Below are 27518 nucleotides of genomic sequence, written 5' to 3'. Positions count from 1 at the left end.
GGAGAGTATGCCAGCACACACCAGAGCGCTATATATATATACAGGGATAACCTTATATAAGTGTTTTTCCCCTTATAGCTGCTGTATGTTTTAATACTGCGCCTAATTAGTGCCCCCCTCTCTTTTTTTAACCCTTTCTGTAGTGTAGTGACTGCAGGGAAGAGCCAGGGAGCTTCCCTCCAACTGAGCTGTGAGGGAAAATGGCGCCAGTGTGCTGAGATAGGCTCCGCCCCCTTTTCGGCGGCCTTATCACCCGTTTTTCTGTATATTCTGGCAGGGGTTAAATGCATCCATATAGCCCAGGAGCTATATGTGATGCATTTTTTGCCATGTAAGGTATTTTTATCATGTTTTATTGCGTCTCAGGGCGCCCCCCCCAGCGCCCTGCACCCTCAGTGACCGGAGTATGAAGTGTGCTGAGAGCAATGGCGCACAGCTGCAGTGCTGTGCGCTACCTTATTGAAGACAGGAACGTCTTCTGCCGCCGATTTTTCCGGACCTCTTCGCTCTTCTGGCTCTGTAAGGGGGCCGGCGGCGCGGCTCCGGGACCCATCCAGGCTGGGCCTGTGATCGTCCCTCTGGAGCCAATGTCCAGTAGCCAAGAAGCCCAATCCACTTAGGTGAGTTCGCTTCTTCTCCCCTTAGTCCCTCGATGCAGTGAGCCTGTTGCCAGCAGGTCTCACTGAAAATAACAAACCTAAACTAAAACTTTCACTAAGAAGCTCAGGAGAGCCCCTAGTGTGCACCCTTCTCGTCGGGCACAGAAATCTAACTGAGGCTTGGAGGAGGGTCATAGGGGGAGGAGCCAGTGCACACCAGTTAGTCCTAAAGCTTTCTTTAGATGTGCCCAGTCTCCTGCGGAGCCGCTATTCCCCATGGTCCTTACAGAGTTCCCAGCATCCACTAGGACGTCAGAGAAATAGATTATAAGCTCCACTGGGGCAGGGACTGATGTGAATGGCCAACTATTCTCTGCGGTATATGTGTGCGCTATATAAATAACTGCTAGAAGTGTTTTGTTTGTTTTTTAAAAGCCTTTTTCATGGACTAAGTAATTGGTTAAGAACTTACAGATGTTCTGCAACAATTAAAAAGATTCTTGTCTTGACATAAAGCGGACTACTAAAAAAAAAAAAGTTGCCTTGCCATAAAGGGGACTACTAAAAATCAGAAGATCTTATAGACCAAGTAATCAAAATTCAAAATCTTTGGTTCATCACAAAGGGTTTATATCTATTGCCGAGTAGATGAAAGGATGTTTTCTTAGTGAGGGGCGATATTTACTAAGCAGCAGCTACTCCCCAGCATGTTTAAACCCAAATTTAAAAGTGGAGATGCTTTTTATAGCAAAACACTTGATGTGAATAAACCCCTATGACATCAACTGCAAGCGTGATGGTCTGGGGCACTTCCACTGGATCACAAATCAGCAACTTACAGAGTAATTAGGACACTTAACCAAAACAGCTACCACAACATTTTTTCAGCATCACACAACAGCCTCTGGTCTACACCTACTTGGGCAAGGGTATATCCCACAACAAAAATATGACCTAATATATTCCTCTAGGACAGCGTTTGTCAACCGCTGTGCCGCGGCACACTAGGGTGGTTCTCAAATGTGCCGCCAGAGATGCCCATCGTCACACACTTTAAAATTTCATGCTTGGGCAGTGCTGGGCTCTCCTGAGATGCCCCGACCGTGACCTGTGGAGACGCAGCGTGTCTACATAGGTCACGCACGCCATGTCTCCTTCCCCTCCATCTGCCCTGTATTGCTTCCTGCTACTCGCTGCTGCTCCATGGCAGACACTCGCGCTGCTGGCACGGGAAAAGCTCCTTTCACTGCTGCTGTAGGGGGTCAGTATTTTTATTTATTTTATTACACTATTTGTAATTGCTGTGGGGGCCAATATGTGTCATTAGTATGGCGGCCAGTGCATTTGTTTTATTAATATGGGGGTACAATGTGTAATTACTGTGGGGGATAGTGTGTTTAAATGCTGTGGGGGAAAAATGTGTTTTATTACTGTAAGGGGGCCAGTATATTTGTTTTATTACTGCAGGGGCCAGTGCATTTAATATGTTGATATTTGTTATTATATATTTCTGATGGTGTGCCTCAGCATTTTGGTATCTTGTTTAGTGTGCCGCGAGAATAAAAAGGTTGAAAATCACTGCTCTAGGACATATCAAATATTCTTTTGTGTAAAAGAATGAGACTGTAGACTTCAAGTCATGGAGCGGTCAGCAGTCTCCAGTCTTAAACCCCATTGAGATGATATGAGATGAACTGGACAGAATTACATTTTGAGAACTTCTGCAAGTATTGTGAAGAAATTACCCCACAATACTTGATTTCCATTGCAGAAATGCCACGAGGGTTGGGCAGTTAAAGCTGGAAAAGGCGGCTAGTTTGATGAGCCAAAAATGTAGATTCAATTTTGTGGGGGTGGTTATTTTTCTATTTTATTTCTGAGTACATTAAACTGCATTAACTGTTTGGATATAAAAGGAGTGTTACAAAACTTTTGAACAGTGGAATGTAAGTAACGCACTCTCTCTCTATATAGATTTATACACACACAAAAATCTTTATTCCACAGCACTAAACTACTGTATGCGTGGCACCTCAGGTATGTGACCAGACAATTTAAATAAAGAAAAAACAAATCACGCACCTCAGGTATGTGACCATACAATTTAAATAAAGAAAAAAACAAATCACATACTCTGAACCCACCTACTTACACTCCAAACTGTATTACATTTCAATTCAGGGAATGTTTTTTCTATTTTACTGCAATAATTTGTTAAGTCAGCCACACCTTCAGCCAGTCTCTACCGTGACTCACAAAAACATGAAAATTGATGTGTATCCTTTGTTCCCAGGTATCGCATAAATCTTATAAACAAACTTTGTTTTTTTATCACGGGTTTTGGTTTGTTAGCTCATAGGCATAAAGAAGCGTATCCATTAGTGAGCATTGGCTTACATATGGGAAAATGGAATGCAAAAGAAAATGTGACTATAAATTTGTATCGTTATTAAAACAATACTTTTTAATGTGTGTCTATATATTACACTTGCTAAAAAAGTGTAAAATCTGCACAGGATATGATACATGTAATATTTTTTAGACCAACATCACGCTTACTGCACAAAAGTAGATAAATTCAGCAATAGGTTGGTGGTGCTCCCGGAGAATAGTTCTGTAAACTAGAGAGAAAGTGTGGTCTTTTGTGAGAGACCACCAGCGAATGTTAGGTACCGTAGGCATTTTACTCTCACATAATTTGGGTCCTTCCAGTTTTTTTTTTGCAGATCCAGGCATCCAATCTCCACTCACATTTAATTGTGATACTCTGACACGGTATAGTTGAACCTAATGGAGCCACTTTATTCCCACAAATATTTCTCATATTAGAAAATTAAGGAAACTCATTGATTACCAAGGGAATAAACATTTTCCCCCACCTAATTCTTTTCGCCAGAAAATTGCATCAATTTTGCATTGAATAACCATCTACCAATAATTGCCTTCTCCCTCTCCTTTTAAGTATATCTCATTAAAAGTTAATAATAAACTCATATTCTCATCTTTCATTATAATCTTTTCATAAGTGTGCCCTGGAAAAGACATATAGCTGCTTTTGTCTTTTGCTCTCACAAAAGACCACTTTCTCTATATATTACACACCTACCGATCAGCTATAACATTAAAACCACTGACAAGTGTAATGAGTAACATTAAATTATCTTGTTTGAATAGCATCCTGTCAAGGGGTGGTACATATTAAGAAGCAAGTGAACACTCCATTCTTAAAGTTGGTATATATTGGACGCAGGAAAAATGGGCACATGCAATTATCTGAGCGACTTCAACATGAACCAAACTAATGGCTAGACAAACCTTCAAAACAGCAGAGGCCTTGTGGGGTATTCCAGGCATGCAGTGTTTAGTACCTACCAAAAGTGGTCCAAGGAAGGTCAACTGTTGACAGGGTCATGAGGGCCCAAAGCTCTTTGGGAGAGATTCTATTTTTCTATGGGCCCCCAAACATAATGGGCACCCACCAGAGATATGTAATTGTTCCTCCCACACACGCAGGATGCACGTCCATTAGTTCCAAGTCTACCAGTGGAAAGCAGCTAAATCTGTCTATAGTCCAGATTAGGGAACTAAAACTCCAGTTTGAGTGCCCAAACCACAGAATATTTGCACATTTCACCTTGCACCTCAGGAGGCTGTGAGCTGAAATGTCCCCCATCCTCAACTGTATGCGCATCCGAACAAAGCAATAATTGAATTGCTCCGTTGGGCATCATCTAGTGGCAGCCAGGACAAACAATTGGATTTCCCCATTAATGCATATAGGGAGTGGAGGCTAGCCTGCCTGATCTGATCCCATAGAATAGCTATTGTAGCACAAATTACTGTAAACATTTATGTTGTCTATGATAGAAAAGGGTCAGAACACACAGAATCGCAGCTTGCTGCGTAGCCACAGATCGATCAATGCCGACGCCTGTTCACCACCGAAAGTGCCTACAATGGGCATATGAGTATCAAACCTGGTCCATGGAGCAATGGAAAAAGGCAGCCTGGTCTGATGTATCAAGTTTTATTTTACATTATGTAGACAGCCGCGTGTGTGAATGTCATTTACCTGGGGAAGAAGATGCACTATAGGAAGAAGGCAAGACAATGCGCAAAAAACAACTATGTGCTGCAAGTTGAAGGAACAATTTAGCATATCCACCTTTTGACAGCCTAGTAAGACTAATAAAAGGGAGTATCTTATTGGGTGCTTTGAGTTACAGCACATGTTCTACGTGAATAATTTGCAAAACGAACCCTCGAAAGTTAGGTAGAAGTTCCGCAAGCTACTGAGAAAAAGTTTTGCTGGGTTTCTGAACTCACTGTAGGGCTACAATGTAATTGCCTACCCACACTAGAATCATTCAGTAACAGTTGACTTCAACAAAATATTTGGAAAGTTTAATTGCTTAAAAGATTATTTAATGTGCTTAAAGTGTCATGAATAAAAACTTACAGAAAATGTTGTTGCAAGCATGTTTCAAAGCGACATGTAGCACTGAAAATAAAGCAATAGATAATGTAAGGTCTTAAACCACATCTAAAAAAAAAATAAAAAAAAAAATTGCAACTTTTTCAATATAACCCCAAAATAATTGGGCTCCTGCCCATTAAACCTTTCTCCTTGAGGAATCAGTTCTTTGCAAAGCATAAAATGATAATACATTGTTCTGTATTCTGTCAATGCTTTAATGGTTAGGGGGTATATTCAATTAAGAGTCGGAAACTGCCGTCTTGTCGGAAGGTGGCAGTTTCCGACTGGAATAGGTCGGTAGGGGTTCTGACCTATTCAATCCAGCCTCATTTTTTTTCCGACAAGTCGGGAAATCCGACTGGTCAGGAAGTTGTCGGAAAGCACGTGGATCGGCAGAATAGCCGCCGCTCCGCATGCTGCAGTCGGAAACGGGGCCAAATCCGACAGGTTTTGGTCCAGTTACCGACAATGTCAAACAGACTTATAAAAAGGTCAGATTGACACTGTCTTGACTTGGCCAAACCTGTCGGGTTTGGCCCGGTAGCTATTGGGAGCTGAGAGGAGGAGATGGGGGAGAGAAAGAACCCAGCGGCTGCAGCGTAGCAGGAGGATGGGGCACCACCGCTGCTCACGGCAGTGTCCACCTGGCTCCAGCAAGCGAGACCTCGCTTGCTGGAGCCGGGTGGACACTGCCGTGAGGTCTGGTGACAGTGCCCCATCCTCCTGCGACGCTGCAATGTTCCTCATCTACCCCGTCTCCTCAATACGACTTTTTTTTAAAGTCAGATTGAGATTGTCGGGAACGGCCAATCATTGAATAGGTCTTGTCGGATCCATTCTGACAAATGCATGTCGGAATGGAACTGACTTTAATTGAATATACCCCTTTGTCTCCAAGAGGGAAATTATATTCTACATATAGTACGAGCGGAGTTGCTGAATGCAGCTGAAATTGATCAGATGACCAAGTGAGAACATTTTCCTATGTGACCAAGTGAATGGATATATATATTCCAACTTGCACTTTTGGAAGCTAGTGCATTATTTGTTTTAAAGAACAAATTACTTCCTGATGTTATGAAAAAAAAATATTATTACTTACCAACACACTGTTTTTTTTTATGGCAAACGCCGAGCTGTATACAGGGTCTATCAATTCTGCTTGATTTGCGTGCCCCCCCCTTCCCCCCAGCAAAGAGGTATGCATATAAACAGAGATCTATCAAACAAAACTGTAAAAAAAAAAAAAAAAACTATAAAAGTCTGCCTTTTCATATTAATTAAAACAGAAAGTGGATATATCAACCTACATACATCATTTCTAATCACCAAGGAACACTATTACAAACGGCGCATATAGCCAGATATTTGTGCTGCTCTCAGATACTCATTGTAAGAAGTATACGGAGAATAATCGGATTGCATTTCAGACGTGCGGCGGTAGTCCAGCTGAGATATAGGCGGCGATCGGCGTAAGGGATCCTGCGACTCTTGTGTTAAACGGCGATAATCAGACAATTCAGAGAAACGGCGGTCAGAAGCAAGCCTGTTGTCGAGACACAAAAGGAAGCTTTAATATAAGACGGAAAAAAAATGTCAATTCAATGAAAACCACACTAAAAAATGTCAATGCAATGAAAACCACAGAATTACCCTCAAAAAATAGTGGGTAATTCTGTAAAAAAAAAAATTTGCTACATGGGCCTTGAATGGCATATTAACCAACAATTGCCCTGGTTTCAAGACATTGCAGTTTTTAAGATTCTTTCTTAATCACTGCAATATAAACTTACTTTGTAATTTTTTTTTCTTAACTGTGCATAATTATTACATTTTGCACTTTGATTTCCTTATATGTTGCAAACATTTTGATATTACACACTCCACTAACCAGTTTATTTTTACATACACAGCCAGTATACAACACTGTAACTCGACCAATTAAGTGAAAATTTTAAAGGTTCTCCCCTTATACACCAGATCTAATAAAATTGAAAGCGCCATCTCCATCAGCTATAGGTCTCTATTTAAATATCTATATGCATGTCTCGGCCCGTAGAGTACGATTTCTGGCTCTCTTAATGCTTCCGCCACAATCAGAAAGTGTAAATATATAGGGCAAAATGTAACAGCTCACAAGATCGTTATTACATTTAAAGTGGCAGCAAGTTTAGCCTTTAAACTAAATACAGCTTTAAATCTAATGACTACCATACTTCCCTCCCACAAATCGCAGGCTATTAGGTTTGGTCCATAATGTTGTAAGATTTCTATAATACCCCTTTTCCACTACTGTAGCACGGGTCGCAGCCGTGTCGTCTGACACGGCGGCGACCCGTGCTATAGCCCCGTAAAGGCAGCTCTCACCAACCCGGCAGGGGCGGCACTGGGAGATCACATGATCTCCCAGCGCCGCCCTCCCATACACTGTGAACGAGGCGACACGGCACCCGTTCACACTAGACAGCTAGCCGGGTTGAACATGTGTTCAACCCGACTAGCTACCAGGGTAGGATTCCCGGATCACTTGATCCGGGAATTTGCCGGGGGACCCTTTTCCACTAGGGAAAAACACCGGTAAATGCGCGCCCCCGCGCATTTGCCCGTGTTTCTAAGAGCTAGTGGAAAAGGGGTATTAGTGAGGAAATGGTGCCACTTTATCCTGAATTGGCACTGTAAAAAAAAAAATGTCTGAATACAATTGCAATTATGTTTCAATCAGACGAGAATATACATAAATATGTAGTAGTCTACTCCTTTTTAGCATGCTGGGCAGAACAGAGTACTCCAATCTGGATCATCTACCTTTCCTGAAATACAGCCTTCCATGTGAGAAACCCGCCAGTTAAGTAAGGATTCAGGGCGTTAGTATATGTGCTAGTCAAACAGATGAAAATATGTACCGTAGTGGCACTTTAGTCATCACGTGTCGCTATCAATGCAATCTGCTGTAATATTGTGCCTGAATGCATTAAAAAGCATGCTGCTTACTTGGGATCAGTATGAATGACCAATGGTCGGGAAGCCGGTGGTCAGCATACAGACACTGGCATCCGGTCCATCTTAATCCCAACAATCACCCAGTAAGCACCCTAACCCTCACCATTTCCCTACCCTAACCCTCCCTTGTGAGAGCCTAACCCGCCCTGCTTGATGCCTAACCCAGAGGTTCCCAAACGCGGCCCTCAAGGCACTCCAACAGTCCAGGTTTTAGGTATATCCATGGCTCAGCACAGATGGTTAAATCAAATTGACAAGGTTGCTAATTAAGTCACCTGTGGCCAGGCATGGCTACATTTAAAACCAGGACCGTTTGGTTACTTGAGGACCGAATTTGGGAACCTCTGGCCTAACCCTAACCTCCCCTTCTATGTGCCTAAGCCTCCATCCCTGGTCCCTAACCTTCCCAGCACTTCCCCCTAGGCCCCTTTCTTCAGCCTAAACCTGACCTATATATTATTTTTTTGTAAGAGGCTTCCTGACATTGAATTCTGCTATGCCATGCAAAAGAATTAACTCATTGATGATTCCTTCTTTCTCAAAAGAAGGAATTGACAATATTAGTTATTGTTATTAGTGGGCCCGAAGTTTGACCAACAGCTAAAACACAATACAAAGAGTCAGCTATATCAATAAATGAAGGTTGTATTACCCTCCACATCAAGGGGACCATAGGAAATCTACCTAATAAAATATAGGCTTCCCTATAAGGAATATCTTTAATCATATCCTAGTACAGGCATTCCCAACCACGGTCCTCAAGGCACACCAACAGTGCAGGTTTTAGTGATGTCCAGGCTTCAGCACAGATGGTTAAATCAAAATAACTGAGGTACTAATTAAGTCACCTGTGTTCAAGCTTGGATATCACTAAAACCAGGACTGTTAGTGTGCCTTGAGGACCGTGGTTGGGAAACACTGCCCTAGTAGGAAGCATGACCATTCTCTGACTCCAAATACTTTCTTATGAAAGCCACAGAATAGCAGCTGTGTGCTTAGTGGTATCCGGGCTCTAGGTCGTCAGTCATTGGGCCGACATGCAGTAAGTGGATACGATCAGAAAGTTAACATGTAAAAGTCGATAGCGCTTATGGTCGACAGGTACACGTGGTCGACTTTTTTTTTTTTTAGCATTTTAATCTACTTTTTCATACTTTACCATTCACTTGAACTACGACTGGAAATAGTAATCTATGCCGAGCACAGTGATAGCGGATCAAGGCACCTCGCCCGAATGCAAGGGGACGTGGTACACTAATTGGGGGTCCACATCCTTTGACGGTGAAAACGACACCAAGAAAACGTAAAAACGTTGTCAAGCTTGTGTCATGTCGACAACTTCACATGTTGACCTTTTGACACTGTCGACCTGATGATCCATACACGTGCTTAGCCATTCGTGGCAATAATGCAGACGTCAGGGACAGTAGATGTTACACTGGGAGATTTGCTGGACATGGGCTCCCAGTAACTTAAGAGTAACAGTGCCCTGCACAACTAGAGGACAACTTTGGCTGCATTTCAAAATGGAGTCGGGAATAAGAAGTTACTGGTTTGACCTGAAGCATCCCTTAAATGTTCAATCGTTCCTTACACTGCATTGTTTATTTTATCTTACATACTGTAAAGAGATGCACATATTTTCAAGCCGCGGTTACACACGAATCAACGCTTTTGACTCAACCTAACTTTCAGGTCAACTATACCTGCAGCGTTACAGCTCTGCAATACTTGTTGAACTACATACCTTTTATATTCCTCTTCCACTTTATTGTAGGTATCTACAGCAGAGCTTGGCGGCGGTGACAGACGAGCGCGCTCGTATATCGGCGCTTCTGTTTGTGCAGGCAGAGATGAGTAAGCAGACTGTGGTCCAAGGCCTGCTACTGGGGAAGCCTCATAGCCAGAACTCTGCTGCTGCGGACGATATGCACCAGCTAGCGCAGTTGTCGACGCAAAGGTGTTAGAGGCAGTCTGTGATGGATAAGCACTGGATGTGGTCTGAGAAGCGTAGGACGGCGCGACTGACGACACTTGGGACCCATATGTGGCAGACATAGCTGATCCCTGTGTCCCATAGCCTGCAGAACTTTGGGAGCCATAGGAAGATGGGGGTTCTGTGCCATATGCAGAAGATTGGCTCTCGTATCCTGTCTGATTTCCATAACCAGATGGAAGTGCAGCTGCTCGGCTTCCATATGCAGAAGACAATGATGAAGAAGTTGGCTGGCTCTCAAAGTTAGATGAAAAGGAACCGTACCCTGATGCCGGAGAACGGTATCTTGATGCCAGTGCATCATAGTATGCACTTGCAGGTGGCCTACGCACTGGACTTCTGTCACGGTAGTATAGCGGGGAAGGTGGACGTTCTCTGCTTTCATAGGCATATCGCGCAGAGTCTCCGGCATAGCGCTCGTATTGTGATTTTAGTGCAAAGGATGCATAGGCTGCTTCAGCTGCTCTCCTGCGGTCATATGCCTCAGCGCGGCTCTGTGGCGTATCTCTATATTCTAGAGACCTACGAGGGCGGCTGCCATGGGAGCCACCATTAGAGTTTTGAGGCTTCGTAGCTTTATTAGACATCTCCACGTTAATCCGTTTGCCTCTTATCTCTTTGCCATCCAGATTCTCGATAGCTTCCCTAGCTTCACTTTCTCTCTCCATATGAACGAACGCATAATCTGATGAAGTTGCATACAGGGGGAGGAAAAGAAATAAGTTATAAAACTTTAATCATTTGTTTAAAACCAATAAAGTTCTATTTTATTTTCAAAAACACATTTAATAAAACAAATACTAATGGGGCATGGACTAAAGACTACTGTGGCAATAAAACGCCAAAAAACCCATCATCAACATTATACCCTTCGATCTGATTTAAGCTGTTTTTCTTGACTGAAAAACGTAAAACTTCTGATACTGTAATTGTTTTGAAGCTTTTAGTTATGGCTTGTTTCCCATAAAGAATGCTAAAGTATTTAAGTAACATTAAATGGAAACAACTATAATGAAAAGAATAAAGATTTTACTTACCGGTAAATCTATTTCTCGTAGTCCGTAGAGGATGCTAGGGACTCCGTAAGGACCATGGGGATAGATGTGCTCCGCAGGAGACGTGGGCACTTTAAGAAAGAATTTAGTTCCTGGTGTGCACTGGCTCCTCCCTCTATGCCTCTCCTCCAGACCTCAGTTAGAGAAACTGTGCCCAGAGGAGATGGACAGTACGAGGAAAGGATTTTGTTAATCCAAGGGAAAGATTCATACCAGCCACACCGTATAACTTGTGATAACTACCCAGTCAACAGTATGAAAACAACATATCATCAGTTCAAGACCGATGCAACCATAACATAACCCTTATTGAAGCAATAACTATATACAAGTATTGCAGAAGAAGTCCGCACTTGGGACGGGCACCCAGCATCCTCTACAGACTACGAGAAATAGATTTACCGGTAAGTAAAATCTTATTTTCTCTAACGTCCTAGAGGATGCTGGGGACTCCGTAAGGACCATGGGGATTATAACAAAGCTCCCAAACGGGCGGGAGAGTGCGGATGACTCTGCAGCACCGATTGAGCAAACATGAGGTCCTCCTCAGCCAGGGTATCAAACTTGTAGAATTTTGCAAAAGTGTTTGAACCCGACCAAGTAGCAGCTCGACAAAGCTGTAGTGCCGAGACCCCCCGGGCAGCCGCCCAAGAAGAGCCCATCCTTCCTAGTGGAATGGGCCTTGACCGATTTTGGTAACGGCAAACCAGCCGTAGAATGCGCTTGCTGAATAGTGTTACAAATCCAGCGAGCAATAGTTTGCTTTGAAGCAGGGGCACCAATCTTGTTGGATGCATACAGGACAAACAGCGCTTCAGTTTTCCTGACTCTAGCCGTTCTGGCTACGTAAATGTTCAAAGCCCTGACCACAACAAGTAACTCGGAATCCTCCAAGTCACGTGTAGCCACAGGCACCACAATAGGTTGGTTCATATGAAAAGATGAAACCACTTTTGGCAGAACTTGCGAACGGGTCCGCAATTCTGCTCTATCCAAATGGAAAACCAAATAGGGGCTTTTATGTGACAAAGCCGCTAATTGAGACACTCGCCTAGCCGAAGCTAAGGCTAATAACATGACCACCTTCCACGTGAGATATTTCAACTCCACCATTTTAAGTGGTTCAAACCAGTGTGACTTTAGGAAACTTAACACCACGTTAAGATCCCAAGGTGCCACCGGAGGCACAAAAAGGAGGCTAAATATGCAGCACCCCCTTTACAAAAGTCCGAACTTCTGGAAGAGAAGCCAATTCTTTTTGAAAGAAAATGGATAGGGCCGAAATCTGGACCTTAATGGAACCTAATTTAAGGCCCAAATTCACTCCAGTTTGTAGGAAGTGAAGGAAACGGCCCAGACGGAATTCTTCTGTAGGAGCATTCTTGGTCTCACACCAAGAAACATATTTTCACCATATACGGTGATAATGTTTTGCTGTTACTTCCTTCCTAGCCTTTATCAGCGTAGGGATAACCTCAACCGGAATGCCTTTTTCTGCCAGGATCCGGCGTTCAACCGCCATGCCGTCAAACGCAGCCGCAGTAAGTCTTGGAACAGACAGGGTCACTGTTGCAACAGGTCCTGTCTTAGAGGAAGAGGCCACGGATCTTCTGTGAGCAGTTCCTGCAGATCTGGATACCAGGTCCGTCTTTGCCAATCTGGAACAATAAGGATTGTTCTCACTCCTTTTCTGCTTATTATCCTCAACACCTTTGGTATGAGAGGAAGAGGAGGAAATACATAGACTGACCGGAACACCCACGGTGCCACTAGGGCGTCTACCGCTACTGCCTGAGGGTCTCTTGACCTGGCGCAATACTTCTGTAGCTTTTTGTTGAGGCAGGACGCCATCATGTCTATCTGTGGCAGTTCCCACCGACTCACAATCTGTGCGAAGACTTCTGGATGAAGTCCCCACTCTCCCGGGTGTAGGTCGTGTCGCTGAGGAAGTCTGTTTCCCAGTTGTCCACTCCCGGAATGAACACTGCTGACAGTGTGCTTACATGATTCTCCGCCCAGCAAAGAATTCTGGTGGCTTCCACCATTGCCACTCTGCTCCTTGTGCTGCCTTGGCGGTTTACATGAGCCACTGCGGTGATGTTGTCTGACTGGATCAGAACTGGTCGGTCGCGAAGTAAGGTCTCCGCTTGACGTAGGGCGTTGTATATGGCCCTTAGCTCCAGGATGTTGATGTGCAGACAAGTCTCTTGACTTGACCAAAGACCCTGGAAATTTCTTCCCTGTGTGACTGTTCCTCAACCTCGGAGGCTTGCGTCCGTGGTCACCAGGATCCAGTCCTGAATGCCGAATCTGCAGCCCTCGAGAAGGTGAGCACTCTGCAGCCATCACAGTAGTGACACCCTGGCCCTGGGGGATAGGGTAAAAAACCGATGCATCTGAAGATGTGACCCGGACCACTTGTCCAGTAGGTCCCATTGGTAAGTCCTCGCATGGAACCTGCCGAAGGGAATGGCCTCGTATGACGCCACCATCTTTCCCAGGACTCGAGTGCAATGATGCACGGACACCTGTTTTGGTTTCAATAGGTTCTTGACCAGAGTCATGAGTTCCTGGGCCTTCTCTATCGGGAGATAAACCCTCTTCTGGTCCGTGTCCAGAATCATGCCCAAGAAGGGTAGACGAGTCGTAGGAACCAACTGCGAATTTGGAATATTGAATCCAGCCGTGTTGCTGTAACACTTTCAGTGAAAGAGATACGCTGTTCAGCAACTGATCTCTTGATCTCGCTTTTATGAGGAGATCGTGCAAGTACGGGATAATTGTGACACCTTGCTTCCGCAGGAGCACCATCATTTCCGCCATTACCTTGGTGAAAATCCTCGGGGCCGTTGAGAGACCAAACGGCAACGTCTGAAATTGGTAATGACAATCGTGTACCGCAAATCTCAGGTACGCCTGATGAGGAGGATATATGGGGGCATGCAGATATGCATCCTTTATGTCCAGAGATACCAAAAAATCCCCCCCTTCCAGGCTTGCGATGACCGCTCTTAGCAATTCCATCTTGAACTTGAACCTTTTCAAGTATAGGTTCAGAGATTTTAAATTCAATATGGGTCTGACCGAACCGTCCGGTTTCGGGACTACAAACATGGTCGAATAATAACCCCTTCCCTGTTGAAGGAGGGGAACCTTGACCACCACCTGCTGAAGATACAATTTTTGTATTGCGTTTAACACTATTTCCCTCTCTTGGGGGGAAGATGGTAGGGTCGATTTGAAATACCGGCGAGGAGGCACCTCTTCGATTTCCGAGACACAATTTCTATTGCCCAAGGATCCACCTGGGAGTGAACCCACATGTGGCTGAAATACCGAAGACGTGCCCCCACCGGGCCCGACTCCGCCAGTGGAGCCCCAGCGTCATGCGGTGGATTTTGCAGAGGCCGGTGAGGACTTCTGTTCCTGGGAACTAGCTGTGTTGTGCAGCTTCTTTCCTCTGCCCCTACCTCCGGCAAGAAAGGACGCACCTCGGACTTTCTTGTTTCTTTGAGAACGAAAGGACTGCATTTGATAATGCGGTGCTCTCTTAGGCTGTGAGGGAATATAAGGCAAAAAATTTGACTTTCCAGCTGTAGCTGTGGAGACCAGGTCCGAGAGACCTTCCCCGACCAATTCCTCACCCCTGTAAGGTAAAACCTCCATATGCCTTTTTGAGTCGGCATCACCTGTCCATTGCCGAGTCCACAGGACTCTTCTGGCAGAAATCGACATAGCGTTTATTCTAGAACCCAGTAGACTAATGTCTCTTTGAGCATCTCTCATATATAGGACAGCGTCTTTTATATGCCCCAGGGTCAATAATACAGTATCCTTATATAGGGTATCCAATTCCTCAGATAAGGTATCCGTCCATGCCGCTACAGCACTACACACCCAGGCCAATGCAATTGCCGGTCTTAGTAAGGTACCTGAATGTGTATAAATGGACTTCAGGGTAACCTCCTGTTTGCGGTCAGCAGCATCTTTGAGGGTGGCCGTATCCTGGGACGGCAGGGCTACCTTTTTGGATAAGCGTGTTAAAGCTTTGACCACCCTAGGGGAGGATTCTCATCATAGCCTATCCGTTGGCGTGAAAGGATACACCATAAGAATCCGTTTGGAAATCTGCATTTTCTTATCTGGAGATTCCAAAGCTTTTTCACATAACTCATTCAGTTCGTGTGAGGGGGGAAAAGTTACCTCAGGCTTCTTTCCCTTATACATATACACTCTCGTGTCAGGGACAGGGGTTTCCTCTGTGATGTGCAAAACATCCTTTATTGCTATAATCATATATCGAAGGGATTTAGCCAATTTTGGCTGTAACTTTGCATCATCGTAATCGACACTGGAGTCAGAATCCATGCCGGTATCTGTGTCAACAATTTGGGATAGTGGGCGCTTATGAGACCCCGACGTTCCCTGCGACAGAGGGTCAGGCACGGGTTGAGACCCCGACTGTCAATGCATCAGCCTTGTCAAATCTTTTATGCAAGGAATTAACATTATCATTTAAAACCTTCCACATATCCATCCAATCAGGTGTCAGCGCTGTCGGCGGAGACACCACATTAATTTGCTCCCGCTCCTCTCCCACATAGCCTTCCTCATCAGACATGTCGACACAAGCATACCGACACACCACACACACAGGGAATGTCCTTTCTGAAGACAATTCCCCCACAAGGCCCTTTGGAGAGAGAGAGAGTATGCAAGCACACACCCCAGCGCTAATATCCCAGGAATAACACCGTAACTTAATGTTAACCCAGTAGCTGCTGTATGTATAGTTTTTGCGCCTAATTATGTGCCCCCCTCTCTTTTCAACCCTCTTCTACCGTGTATCAACAGGGGAGAGTCCGGGGAGCTTCCTCTCAGCGGTGCTGTGGAGAAAAAATGGCGCTGGTGAGTGCTGAGGGAGAAGACCCGCCCCCTCGACAGCGGGCTTCTGTCCCGCTTATACAGTAATTTTGGCGGGGGCTCATACATCTATACAGTGCCCAGCTGTATATATGGGTACTTTGGCCAACATGAGGTCCCAAATGGTGCCCAGGGCGCCCCCCCCCCTGCGCCCTGCACCCTTACAGTGACCGGAGTATGTGAGGTGTGTGGAGCAATGGCGCACAGCTGCAGTGCTGTGCGTTACCTCTAGTGAAGATCATGAAGTCTTCTGCGGCCTGTGAAGTCTTCTTTTCTTCTCATACTCACCCGGCTTCTATCTTCCGGCTCTGCGTGGGGGACGGCGGCGCGGCTCTGGGACGGACGGCGAGGGTGAGATCCTGCGTACCAATCCCTCTGGAGCTAATGGTGTCCAGTAGCCTAAGAAGCAGGACCTAGCTTCAGAGAGTAGGGCTGCTTCTCTCCCCTCAGTCCCTCGATGCAGGGAGTCTGTTGCCAGCAGAGCTCCCTGAAAATAAAAAACCTAACTAAATACTTTCTATCAGTAAACTCAGGAGAGCGCACTGAAAAGTACCCAGCTCCTCTGGGCACAGTATCAAACTGAGGTCTGGAGGAGGGTCATAGAGGGAGGAGCCAGTGCACACCAGGAACTAAATTCTTTCTTAAATTGCCCATGTCTCCTGCGGAGCCCGTCTATCCTCATGGTCCTTACGGAGTCCCCAGCATCCTCTAGGACGTTCGAGAAAATTAGATTGGGACACAACTTCAGAGTGAGATACACATGGGCAGTCTACCCTATATGAATGATTAACGCAAACACACTCACACAAAAGTGATAAAGCTTAAAGACATCTGAACTGTAACTGAAGCAGGTAAAGAGAAATGTTATTCCTCTGTCTATGGGCTTGATACAATTCTGCGCAAATTGAACAGTGCCGGAATTGAACAGTGCAGGAAAAAGTAGCTCCTGGAGCTATTCAATTCAGCACGATGTTATGACGGATTGGAGGATTTCTTCTTGCACCCCTCCTGCAGTGTGAGCAGAAATAAGACAAAACTACTGTCGCAATGCTGTTTTCTGCCCTCAGCGCACCAGAAACAGCATCGCACCTGGCATTTAAGTTGGTGAATGCCAGTTCTTGCAACTAAAAACCATGTTTAAGGTGCGAGAATCTGCATTCTCAGACAAAACAGTGCGCTGAACTGAATAGCTTTGGGAGCTCCTTCCCATCGCTATTTAATTCACCTTGAATTGAATAGAGCCCATTGTAAATAGCAGAACATTATTACTGGGGAATATTTCATTTGCTAAGCCAGCACTCATAGTAACATATTTAGAGTGCCAAAAGCGTTTTACTACAAGCCACATTAAGGGGTCTATTCATGAAGCAGTGAAAAGAGTAGAGAAGTGAGCCAGGGGAGAAGTTGCCCATGGCAACCAATCAGCTGCTCTGTATGATTTTATAATATGCAAATTATAAATGTTACTTCAATGCGGATTGGTTCTTCTCCACTGGCACACTTCTCCAAAATTTTCACTGCTTAATGAATAGACCCCTAAATGTGTTACAGGCTATGATATAATCCAACGAGGATTTTACTTACTGGTAAATCTATTTCTCGTAGTCCGTAGTGGATGCTGGGGACTCCGTAAGGACCATGGGGTTAGACGGGCTCCGCAGGAGACATGGGCAATTTAAGAAAGAATTTAGGTTCTGGTGTGCACTGGCTCCTCCCTCTATGCCCCTCCTCCAGACCTCAGTTAGAGAAACAGTGCCCAGAAGAGCTGACAGTACAAGGAAAGGATTTTGGTAATCCAGGGCAAGATTCATACCAGCCACACCAATCACACCGTATAACAAGTGAAAACAACCAGTTAACAGTATGATAAACAGAGCATCAGGTCAACCCTGATGCAACCATAACATAACCCTTATTGAAGCAATAACTATATACAAGTATTGCAGAAGAATTCCGCACTTGGGACGGGCGCCCAGCATCCACTACGGACTACGAGAAATAGATTTACCGGTAAGTAAAATCTTATTTTCTCTAACGTCCTAGTGGATGCTGGGGACTCCGTAAGGACCATGGAAATTATACCAAAGCTCCCAAACGGGCGGGAGAGTGCGGATGACTCTGCAGCACCGATTGAGCAAACACAAGGTCCTCCTCAGCCAGGGTATTAAACTTGTAGAACTTTGCAAAAGTGTTTAAACCTGACCAAGTAGCCGCTCGGCAAAGCTGTAATGCAGAGACCCCTCGGGCAGCCGCCCAAAAGAGCCCACCTTCCTAGTGGAATGGGCCTTAACTGATTTTGGCAGCGGCAATCCAGCCGCAGAATGAGCCTGCTGAATCGTGTTACAGATCCAGCGAGCAATAGTTTGCTTTGAAGCAGGAGCACCAAGCTTGTTGAAAGCATACAGGATAAACAAAGACTCTGTTTTCCTGACCCGAGCCATTCTGGCTACATAAACCTTCAAAGCCCTAACCACATCAAGCAACTCGGAATCCTCCAAGTCAGTAGTAGCCACAGGCACCACCATAGGTTGGTTTATATGAAAGGATGAAACCACTTTCGGCAGAAATTGTGGACGGGTCCGCAATTCTGCTCTATCCGCATGGAAAACCAGATAGGTGCTTTTATGTGACAAAGCCGCCAACTCTGACACATGCCTAGCCTAAGCCAAGGCTAATAGCATGACCACCTTCCACGTGAGATATTTCAACTCCACCGTTTTGAGTGGTTCAAACCAGTGGGATTTCAGGAAACAACACCACGTTAAGATCCCAAGGTGCCACTGGAGGCACAAAAGGGGGCTGAATATGCAGCACTCCCTTTACAAACGTCTGAACTTCAGGTAGAGAAGCCAACTCTTTTTGAAAGAAAATGGATAGGGCCGAAATCTGGACCTTAATGGAACCCAATTTTAGGCCCAAATTCACTCCGGACTGTAGGAAGTGAAGGAAACGGCCCAGCTGGAATTCTTCCGTAGGAGCATTCCCGGCCTCACACCAAGCAACGTATTTTCGCTATATACGGTGATAATGTTGAGCTGTCAGGTCCTTCCTAGCCTTTATCAGCGTAGGAATGACCTTATCCGGAATGCCTTTCTCTGCTAGGATCCGGCGTTCAACCGCCATGCCGTCAAACGCAGACGCGGTAAGTCTTGGAACAAACAAGGCCCTTGTTGCAACAAGTCCTGTCTTAGAGGAAGAGGCCACGGGTCCTCTGTGAGCATTTCTTGCAGATCTGGATACGAAGTCCTTCTTGGCCAATCCGGAACAATGAGTATTGTTCTCACTCCTCTTTTTCTTATTATCCTTAGCACCTTGGGTATGAGAGGAAGAGGAGGAAATACATAGACCGACTGGAACACCCACGGTGTCACCAGGGCGTCTACAGCTATCGCCTGAGGGTCTCTTGACCTGGAGCAATACCTTTGTAGCTTTTTGTTGAGGCGGGATGCCATCATGTCCACCTGTGGCAGTTCCCACCGACTTGTAATCTGTGCGATGACTTCCTGATGAAGTCCCCACTCTCCCGGGTGGAGGTCGTGTCTGCTGAGGAAGTCTGCTTCCCAGTTGTCCACTCCCGGGATGAACACTGCTGACAGTGCGCTTACATGATTCTCCGCCCAGTGAAGAATTCTGGTGGCTTCCGCCATCGCCACTCTGCTCCTTGTGCTGCCTTGGTGGTTTAACATGAGCCACTGCGGTGATGTTGTCTGACTGAATCAGAACCGGTTGGTCGCGAAGCAGGGTCTCCGCTTGACGTAGGGCGTTGTATATGGCCCTTAGTTCCAGGATGTTGATGTGAAGGCAAGTCTCTTGACGACCACAGACCTTGGAAATTTCTTCCCTGTGTGACTGCACCCCAACCTCGGAGGCTTGCGTCCGTGGTCACCAGGACCCAGTCCTGAATGCCGAATCTGCTGCCCTCGAGAAGGTGAGCACTCTGCAGCCACCACAGGAGTGATACCCTGGCCCCGGGGGATAGGGTGATTAACCGATGCATCTGAAGATGTGATCCGGACCACTTGTCCAGTAAGTCCCATTGAAAAGTCCTCGCATGGAACCTGCCGAAGGGAATGGCCTCGTATGATGCCACCATCTTTCCCAGGACACGAGTGCAGTGATGCACTGACACCTGTTTTGGTTTTAATAGGTTCCTGAGCAGTGTCAGGAGTTCCTGAGCTCTCTCTATCGGGAGATAAACCCTTTTCTGGTCTGTGTTTAGAATCATGCCCAGGAAAGGCAGACGAGTCGTAGGAACCAACTGCGACTTTGGAATCTTCAGAATCTAGCCGTGTTGCCGTAACACTTCCAGAGAAAGTGCAACGCTGTTCAGCAACTGCTCTCTTGATCTCGCTTTTATGAGATCGTCCAAGTACGGGATAATGGTGACCCCTTGCTTCCGCAGGAGTACCATCATTTCCGCCATTACCTTGGTAAATATTCTCGGTGCCGTGGAGAGACCAATCGGCAACGACTGAAATTGGTAATGACAATCCTGTACCACAAATCTGAGGTACGCCTGATGAGGTGGATAAATAAGGACATGAAGGTATGCATCCTTTATGTCCAGAGACACCATAAAATCCCCCCCTTCCAGGCTTGCGATGACCGCTCACAGCGATTCCATCTTGAACTTGAACCTTTTCAGGTATATGTTCAGGGATTTTAAATTCAATATGGGTCTGACCGAACTGTCCGGTTTCGGGACTACAAACATGGTCGAATAATAACCCCTTCCTTGTTGAAGAAGGGGAACCTTGACCACCACCTGTTGAAGATACAATTTGTGAATTGCAGTTAACACTATTTCCCTCTCGTGGGGGGAAGCTGGCAGGGCCGATTTGAGGTATCGGTGCGGGGGCATCTCCTCGAATTCCAGCTTGTATCCCTGAGACACAATATCTATTGCCCAGGGATCCAACTGGGAGTGAACCCACTTGTGGCTGAAATTTCGAAGACGTGCCCCCACCGGGCCTAGCTCCGCTTGTGGAGCCCCAGCGTCATGCGGTGGATTTTGTAGAGGCCGGGGAGGACTTCTGTTCCTGGGAACTAGCTGTGTTGTGCAGCTTCTTTCCTCTGCCCCTGCTAAGAAAGGACGCACCTCGGACTTTCTTGTTTTTCTGTGATCGAAAGGACTGCATTTGATAATACGGTGCTCTCTTAGGCTGTGAGGAAACATATGGCAAAAAATTTGACTTTCCAGCAGTAGCTGTGGAGACCAGGTCCGAGAGACCCTCCCCAAACAATTCCTCACCCTTGTAAGGTAAAACCTCCATATGCCTTTTTGAGTCGGCATCACCTGTCCATTGCAGAGTCCACAGGACCCTTCTGGCAGAAATCGACATAGCATTTATTCTAGAACCCAGTAGACTAAGGTCTCTTTGAGCATCTCTCATATATAGGACAGCGTCTTTAATATGCCCCAGGGTCAATAATATAGTATCCTTGTCTAAGGTATCGAGTTCCTCAGACAGGGTGTCCGTCCACGCTGCTACAGCACTACACACCCAGGCCGACGCGATCGCCGGCCTCAGTAAGGTACCTGAATGTGTATAAATGGACTTCAGGGTACCCTCCTGTTTTCTATCCGCAGCATCTTTGAGGGTAGCCGTATCCTGTGACGGCAGGGCTACCTTCTTGGATAAGCGTGTTAAAGCTTTGTCCACCCTAGGGGAGGATTCCCAGCGTAACCTGTCCGTTGGCGGGAAAGGATACGCCATAAGAATCCTTTTGGAAATCTGCAGTTTTTTTATCTGGAGATTCCCAAGCCTTTTCACATAACTCATTTAGCTTGTGTGAGGGGGGAAAGGTTACCTGTGGCTTCTTTTCCCCATACATATATACCCTCCTGTCAGGGACTGGGGTTTCCTCTGTGATGTGCAACACATCCTTAATTGCTATAATCATATAACGGATGGATTTAGCCAATTTTGGCTGTAATTTTGCATCATCGTAATCGACACTGGAGTCAGAATCCATGTCGGTATCCGTGTCAACAATTTCGGATAGTGGGCGCTTCTGAGACCCTGTCGGCCTCTGCGACATAGGATCAGGCATGGGTTGGGACCCTGACTGTCCTGAGGCTTCAGCTTTTTCTAACCTTTTATGTAAGGAATTAACATTATCATCATTTAAAACCTTCCACATATCCATCTAATCAGGTGTCGGCGGAGACACCACATTCATTTGCTCCCGCTCTGCTTCCACATAGCCTTCCTTATCAGACATGTCGACACAAGCGTACCGACACCACACACACAGGGAATGCCCTTTTTTGAAGACCGTTCCTCTGCAAGGCCCTTTGGAGAGACAAAGTATGCCAGCACACACCCCAGCGCTATAACCCAGGAATAACACAGTAACTTAATGTTAACCCAGTAGCTGCTGTTTATATTGTGTTTTTGCACCTAATTTATGTGCCCCCCCTCTCTTTTTACCCTCTTCTACCGTGAATCTGCAGGGGAGAGCCTGGGGAGCTTCCTCTCAGCGGAGCTGTGGAGAAAAAATGGCGCTGGTGAGTGCCGAGAAAGAAGCCCCGCCCCCTCGACGGCGGGCTTCTGTCCCGCTTAAATATGCATTTTCTTGGCGGGGGCTCATACATATATACAGTGCCCAACTGTATATATGTTTACTTTTGCCAAAAAGGTTCCAAATGCTGCCCAGGGCGCGGCACCCCCCCCTGCGCCCTTACAGTGACCGGAGTATGTGAGGTGTGTGGGAGCAATGGCGCACAGCTGCAGTGCTGTGCGTTACCTCATGTGAAGAACGGAGTCTTCTGCCGCCGATTTGAAGTCTTCTTGCTTCTCATACTCACCCGCTTCTGTCTTCGGCTCTGCGAGGGGGACGGCGGCGCGGCTCTGGGATCGAACGGCGAGGGTGAGATCCTGCGTACTATCCCTCTGGAGCTAATGGTGTCCAGTAGCCTAAGAAGCAGGACCTAGCTTCAGAGAGTAGTGCTGCTTCTCTCCCCTCTGTCCCACGATGCAGGGAGTCTGTTGCCAGCAGAGCTTCTCTGAAAATAAAAACCTAACAAAATACTCTCAGCGAACTCAGGAGAGCTCACTGAAAAGCACCCAGCTCGTCTGGGCACAGTATCAAACTGAGGTCTGGAAGAGGGGCATAGAGGGAGGAGCCAGTGCACACCAGAACCTAAATTCTTTCTTAAAGTGCCCATGTCTCCTACGGAGCCTCTCTATCCCCATGGTCCTCACGGTGTCCCCAGCATCCACTAGGACGTTAGAGAAACATTCATTTGGACAAACTTTTCCATCATCCAGGCCTTACGGATTCTGTAATTTTTGCTACCGCCTACACGTAAATAAACATGTACTCGTATGGAGAAACAAGAGAATTACTAAACTCAAATAATACAAATTCTGATTTTGGCCAGCTCACACTTTATCTGAACCCATGTTCAAGTGTCGAATTTACCAGTTGCTAATTTCTAGGTCAGCCACTGAAAAGTGGTATGTATCCTAGACAACTACAATAAATATGCATATTTCCTATGGTGTCGATTCAATTCGGCAACAGATGAATAGCGCCGGAATTAGCTCCCGATACTATTCAATTCAGCTACTAGTTATCCGCAATTGTCGGGAATTGTGAGAGAAGAAAACCGACAAAAGTGCTGCTGCACGGCCGGCGCAAGGCTGATTATCGTGAATCAGCATCGCAGCGGGTAGTCAAGTTGGAGAATGCCCGCTCTCCCGACAAAACTACATGATAAGTCGACGAGAACGGGCATTCGCCGACTTAACTTTAGCTGAATTGAATAGCGTCGGGAGCTAATTTCCAGGGCTATTCATCTGTTGCCGAATTGAATCGACCCTTATATGTTCACAATTTTCCATTATTGCCTCCACTATTACGCATAATTGCAGTCCGCTTTAGTCAGTTAAGAAACAGCAGGCTAATAGATTGATCTCCCCATGTGTATTTGAACACTCCTTCCTGGGCTCTCATGTCAACACTTTTTTTGAGACACCATTATTGGAATATGGAAAGTGTCAGGTCGTAGGCCGGGCACAAATGAGGCGAAATATTGTTCCAATGTGGATCAGAACAATATATCACTTAGTGCGTACCTGCGATTGCATGCTCTTGGCTTTCATCAGCAGGGTTGTACCATCAGATGTGCTGCAAGTCAGATAAATGACCCTGCAGTGCATACTGTACAGCCAGACAATATATTGTACCATTGTTCCTCGGGTTGGCTTGGATATACATCGTTCTGTGTACCCAGCCTCACTCTACTTTTCCCAACGCATAACCCCCAAACCGCAGAGATGGTCAGGAACAGTTCACGAGAACAATAAGAAAGTGTGTGTGTGTTTTTAATTAAGACAATTTGCAGTGTGTGCATCAGCTGCACATATGGTAGCCTCAGAATTGTGCACTTTCCTTTGCAGGACTATGGGGCTCTGAGTGAAATGGCATGGTTTTGCCATATAATCAGGCTGAGTTGGGTGCCGTTTTTACAGCATGTCGTGGGTATTGTCCAGAGTGCTACAGAATATGCAGCCAATTCAAATTTTACTGGGCATCACAGTGCACAAATATTCGGTAAGGACAAGGGCACACATCAAAGAACTATTTCCAGAAGCTTACAAACTACTTCAAAGTAATGGAGTAAGATCATGAAGTATTGATCAAATAGCCCTTATTGCTGTAATTCAAAGAGGACGCTGAAGATCATCACGGCGATGCCCGGCTACGCACATATCGGTTATTTGCGGAACTGCCATTACCGGTAGGGCACATAACTTAATTCTCAGCTATAACTTTATAAAAAAAAAAAAAAAAAATATTATATATATATATATATATATATATATATATATATATATATATATATATATATATATATATATAAAAGCCACTGCCACATAAATACTTCAATAGCTGAATCCAGCTGCAAGGTTGTTAGGAAGCTGGGACACTCCTGCCGGCTGTACAGGAAGTAGCACCAGAGGGGCTGAAAGAGATTCCCACCAGCCCCGATGTGGCGGCAAACTGCCCACAGCCGCCATCTTGTGTAGGACACACACACGAGCCGCCATTTAAGCTCACTCGGAATCATTACCTTTCACCACATCGCACTCCACCACCCGCCCGTACACCTCGAACATGGCGCGGATTTCGTTGACGTCGCAGCCGGTGCCGACATTGCCGATAAAGATCTTCCAAGTGTTCTGAGGCCGGGGCTTGGACAGCTCCACCACCATCTTCTTGCCGTTCAGGTCATAGCCGTTCAGGCCGTCGATCGCCGTCATGGCCCGGTCCACGCCGCGCATGTGGACGAAGGCGTACTGCTTCATGACCGCGCAGCTCACCACCTGCCCGTACTTCTCGAACAGCTCGCTCAGCTCCTCCTGCGTGGTTCGGTCATCCACATTACCGATGAAAATTTTCATGGTGTCCTTCATTTTGGAGACAGTCTGGCCCGGATGCGCCGCCGCTGTATTACGCTAAACAATGACGAGCGGAAACGTCGATGTTACCCCCTTCCCTCAGAACGCGGTATAAGCTGTGAACAGAAGGCAGAGATACTCGCCCAAGCACTAGAACGGAAACAGAATAGCTTTCCGCCTAGCGTACACTGCGCATGCGCTCTCTCTATCAAACGGACCTACGGCCCGGGGTGACGGTAGATGCTAGAATCAAGTGGGCTAAGGGACCTTTTCCGTCTGGGGGAGGAGTCACAACACAAGGGGGAGGAGCTACGCCAGCGGGATAGTTCCTCTACTATCCACGCCACCAACTATTACCTTTAGTAATCAGGTGGCGAGCGGAGCGGAGCGAGCCACCGAGCCCTAAGCGTGCCGAGCGAAGCGAGCCCGCGAGGGTACTTTTCGGGTACCCTGTTCGGTCGTAGCTCCTCCCCCATGTGATGTGTCTCCTCCCCTAGATACGTCAGAAGGTCCCTTCTGCCACTCCGATATAGAACCAACCCCGGGGTGACCAGTCATTGCAGAGACTTCCGGTGGGGTCATGTGATTGGTATCGTCGCAGTATGTGTTTGAGTTGAATATCGCCTGAGCTCAGCTGTGAATGGGGATGAGTCTACGTTGGTTGCGGCATATACTCATTCCCTGCTATAGTTGCACTCGCCAATGAGACATAACAATGGCAAACAGCGAAGAAGCAATAATCATAGTACTGTTACTGTACGTGCATGAAATATGGCACATGGTTACATTGAATTTTTATATTTGCATGTGTAAGATATTGGTAAACACACAGTTAACGCTCTGAACTGAATGCCATTTGTCGAAATGCTTTCATGTTAAAACTTCAGAACATATGGTACACACACTGGCAGAGTCGGCCCTAACCAATATGATGCCCTAGGCAAGATTTTGGCTGGTGCCCCCTAGCACCGCCACTAGTTACGCCTCTGACACTGCACCCCTTTCCCAGCACCATCACCCCTCACCCGTAGCAGTCCGCATTTTGGTGTTCTTACCCCCTATATTTTAAATAAAAACATTGCGTATTTGGCGCAATGTCCAAAAAGGGGTGTGTTCTTGCTGGGAAGGGGCATGGCCACACAATAGTACCCCCAATTCAAATTACGCCACACAGTACTGCAACTATATTTACACACATAATGCCCCTTACACATATGCAGAACACTACTGCACAACCAACGCACTCACACACATTACTCACATGGCCGCTAAACTGTAACCTCTGCCTCTGCTTAGATACAGATGTGTCCTCATACATCTTGCCTCAATATGCCATGCAGCAGGAGATGCCTGGCGTGAGTCAGCTGGCAGCTCTGATAACATTGGGCTCCTTTTTTTTATGAAAATGTGTCTTATTTGCATTACTATGTGGCTAGAATGCACAAGCACCTTCTGCTGATTACAATGATATGCAGCTTGCCTATATTCTGTGTGCGACTGTGACTGTATCTGCATATGAAATGCTATGTTACAGTGATTTCCAGGAATACACTGTAACGTAGCATTTCGTATACAGATACAGCCGCAATCACACCCAGAATATAGGCATGCCGCATATCATTTTAATCAGCAGAAGCTGCTGATGCCCCTAGGCATATCAAATGCCCTAGGCAATTGCCTAGTTTGCCTATGCCTAAGGCCGGCTCTGCACACTGGCAGCTGCAGCGCGGCAGCTAAGACTCAGGCTGGGTACACACTGGAGCAGTGCCGTTTTGTGACATCGATTATTTCTCTGACGTCCTAGTGGATGCTGGGAACTCCGTAAGGACCATGGGGAATAGCGGGCTCCGCAGGAGACTGGGCACTCTAAAGAAAAGATTAGGTACTATCTGGTGTGCACTGGCTCCTCCCTCTATGCCCCTCCTCCAGACCTCAGTTAGAATCTGTGCCCGGCCAGAGCTGGGTGCTCCTAGTGGGCTCTCCTGAGCTTGCTAGAAAATAAAGTATTTATTAGGTTTTTTATTTTCAGTGAGCTTCTGCTGGCCACAGACGCACTGC

At 46.2% G+C, this 27518-nt stretch overlaps 1 protein-coding gene across 1 annotated transcript; it reads right to left on the bottom strand.

Annotated features, from left to right (window-relative positions):
• Nucleotides 1-5754: 5754 nt before the first annotated feature.
• Nucleotides 5755-25880, bottom strand: LOC134969300 (RNA-binding protein 14-like). Its single transcript, XM_063945159.1, has 3 exons — nucleotides 25133-25880; nucleotides 9824-10757; nucleotides 5755-6622 (listed from the first exon to the last, which is right to left on the bottom strand). Exons 1-3 carry the CDS (start codon nucleotides 25473-25475, stop codon nucleotides 6418-6420), a joined length of 1482 nt encoding a protein of 493 aa, XP_063801229.1. The 5' UTR covers nucleotides 25476-25880; the 3' UTR covers nucleotides 5755-6417.
• Nucleotides 25881-27518: the final 1638 nt, after the last annotated feature.

The sequence above is a fragment of the Pseudophryne corroboree genome, chromosome 11 (genome assembly GCF_028390025.1).
Source record: "Pseudophryne corroboree isolate aPseCor3 chromosome 11, aPseCor3.hap2, whole genome shotgun sequence".
Classification (NCBI taxonomy): domain Eukaryota; kingdom Metazoa; phylum Chordata; class Amphibia; order Anura; family Myobatrachidae; genus Pseudophryne; species Pseudophryne corroboree.
This window is presented reverse-complemented; position numbering and strand designations above follow the sequence as displayed.

Bases quoted from the DNA above. Each gene is read 5' to 3' on its own strand.
- LOC134969300 (XM_063945159.1), bottom strand. From the start codon at position 25,475: ATGAAGGACACCATGAAAATTTTCATCGGTAATGTGGATGACCGAACC. The intron at 10,758-25,132 runs GTAATGATTCCG...CAACTTCATCAG, and splicing joins GGAGTGCGATGTGGTGAAAG to ATTATGCGTTCGTTCATATG. The intron at 6,623-9,823 runs GTATGTAGTTCA...TCTCGACAACAG, and splicing joins GTGGAAGAGGAATATAAAAG to GCTTGCTTCTGACCGCCGTT.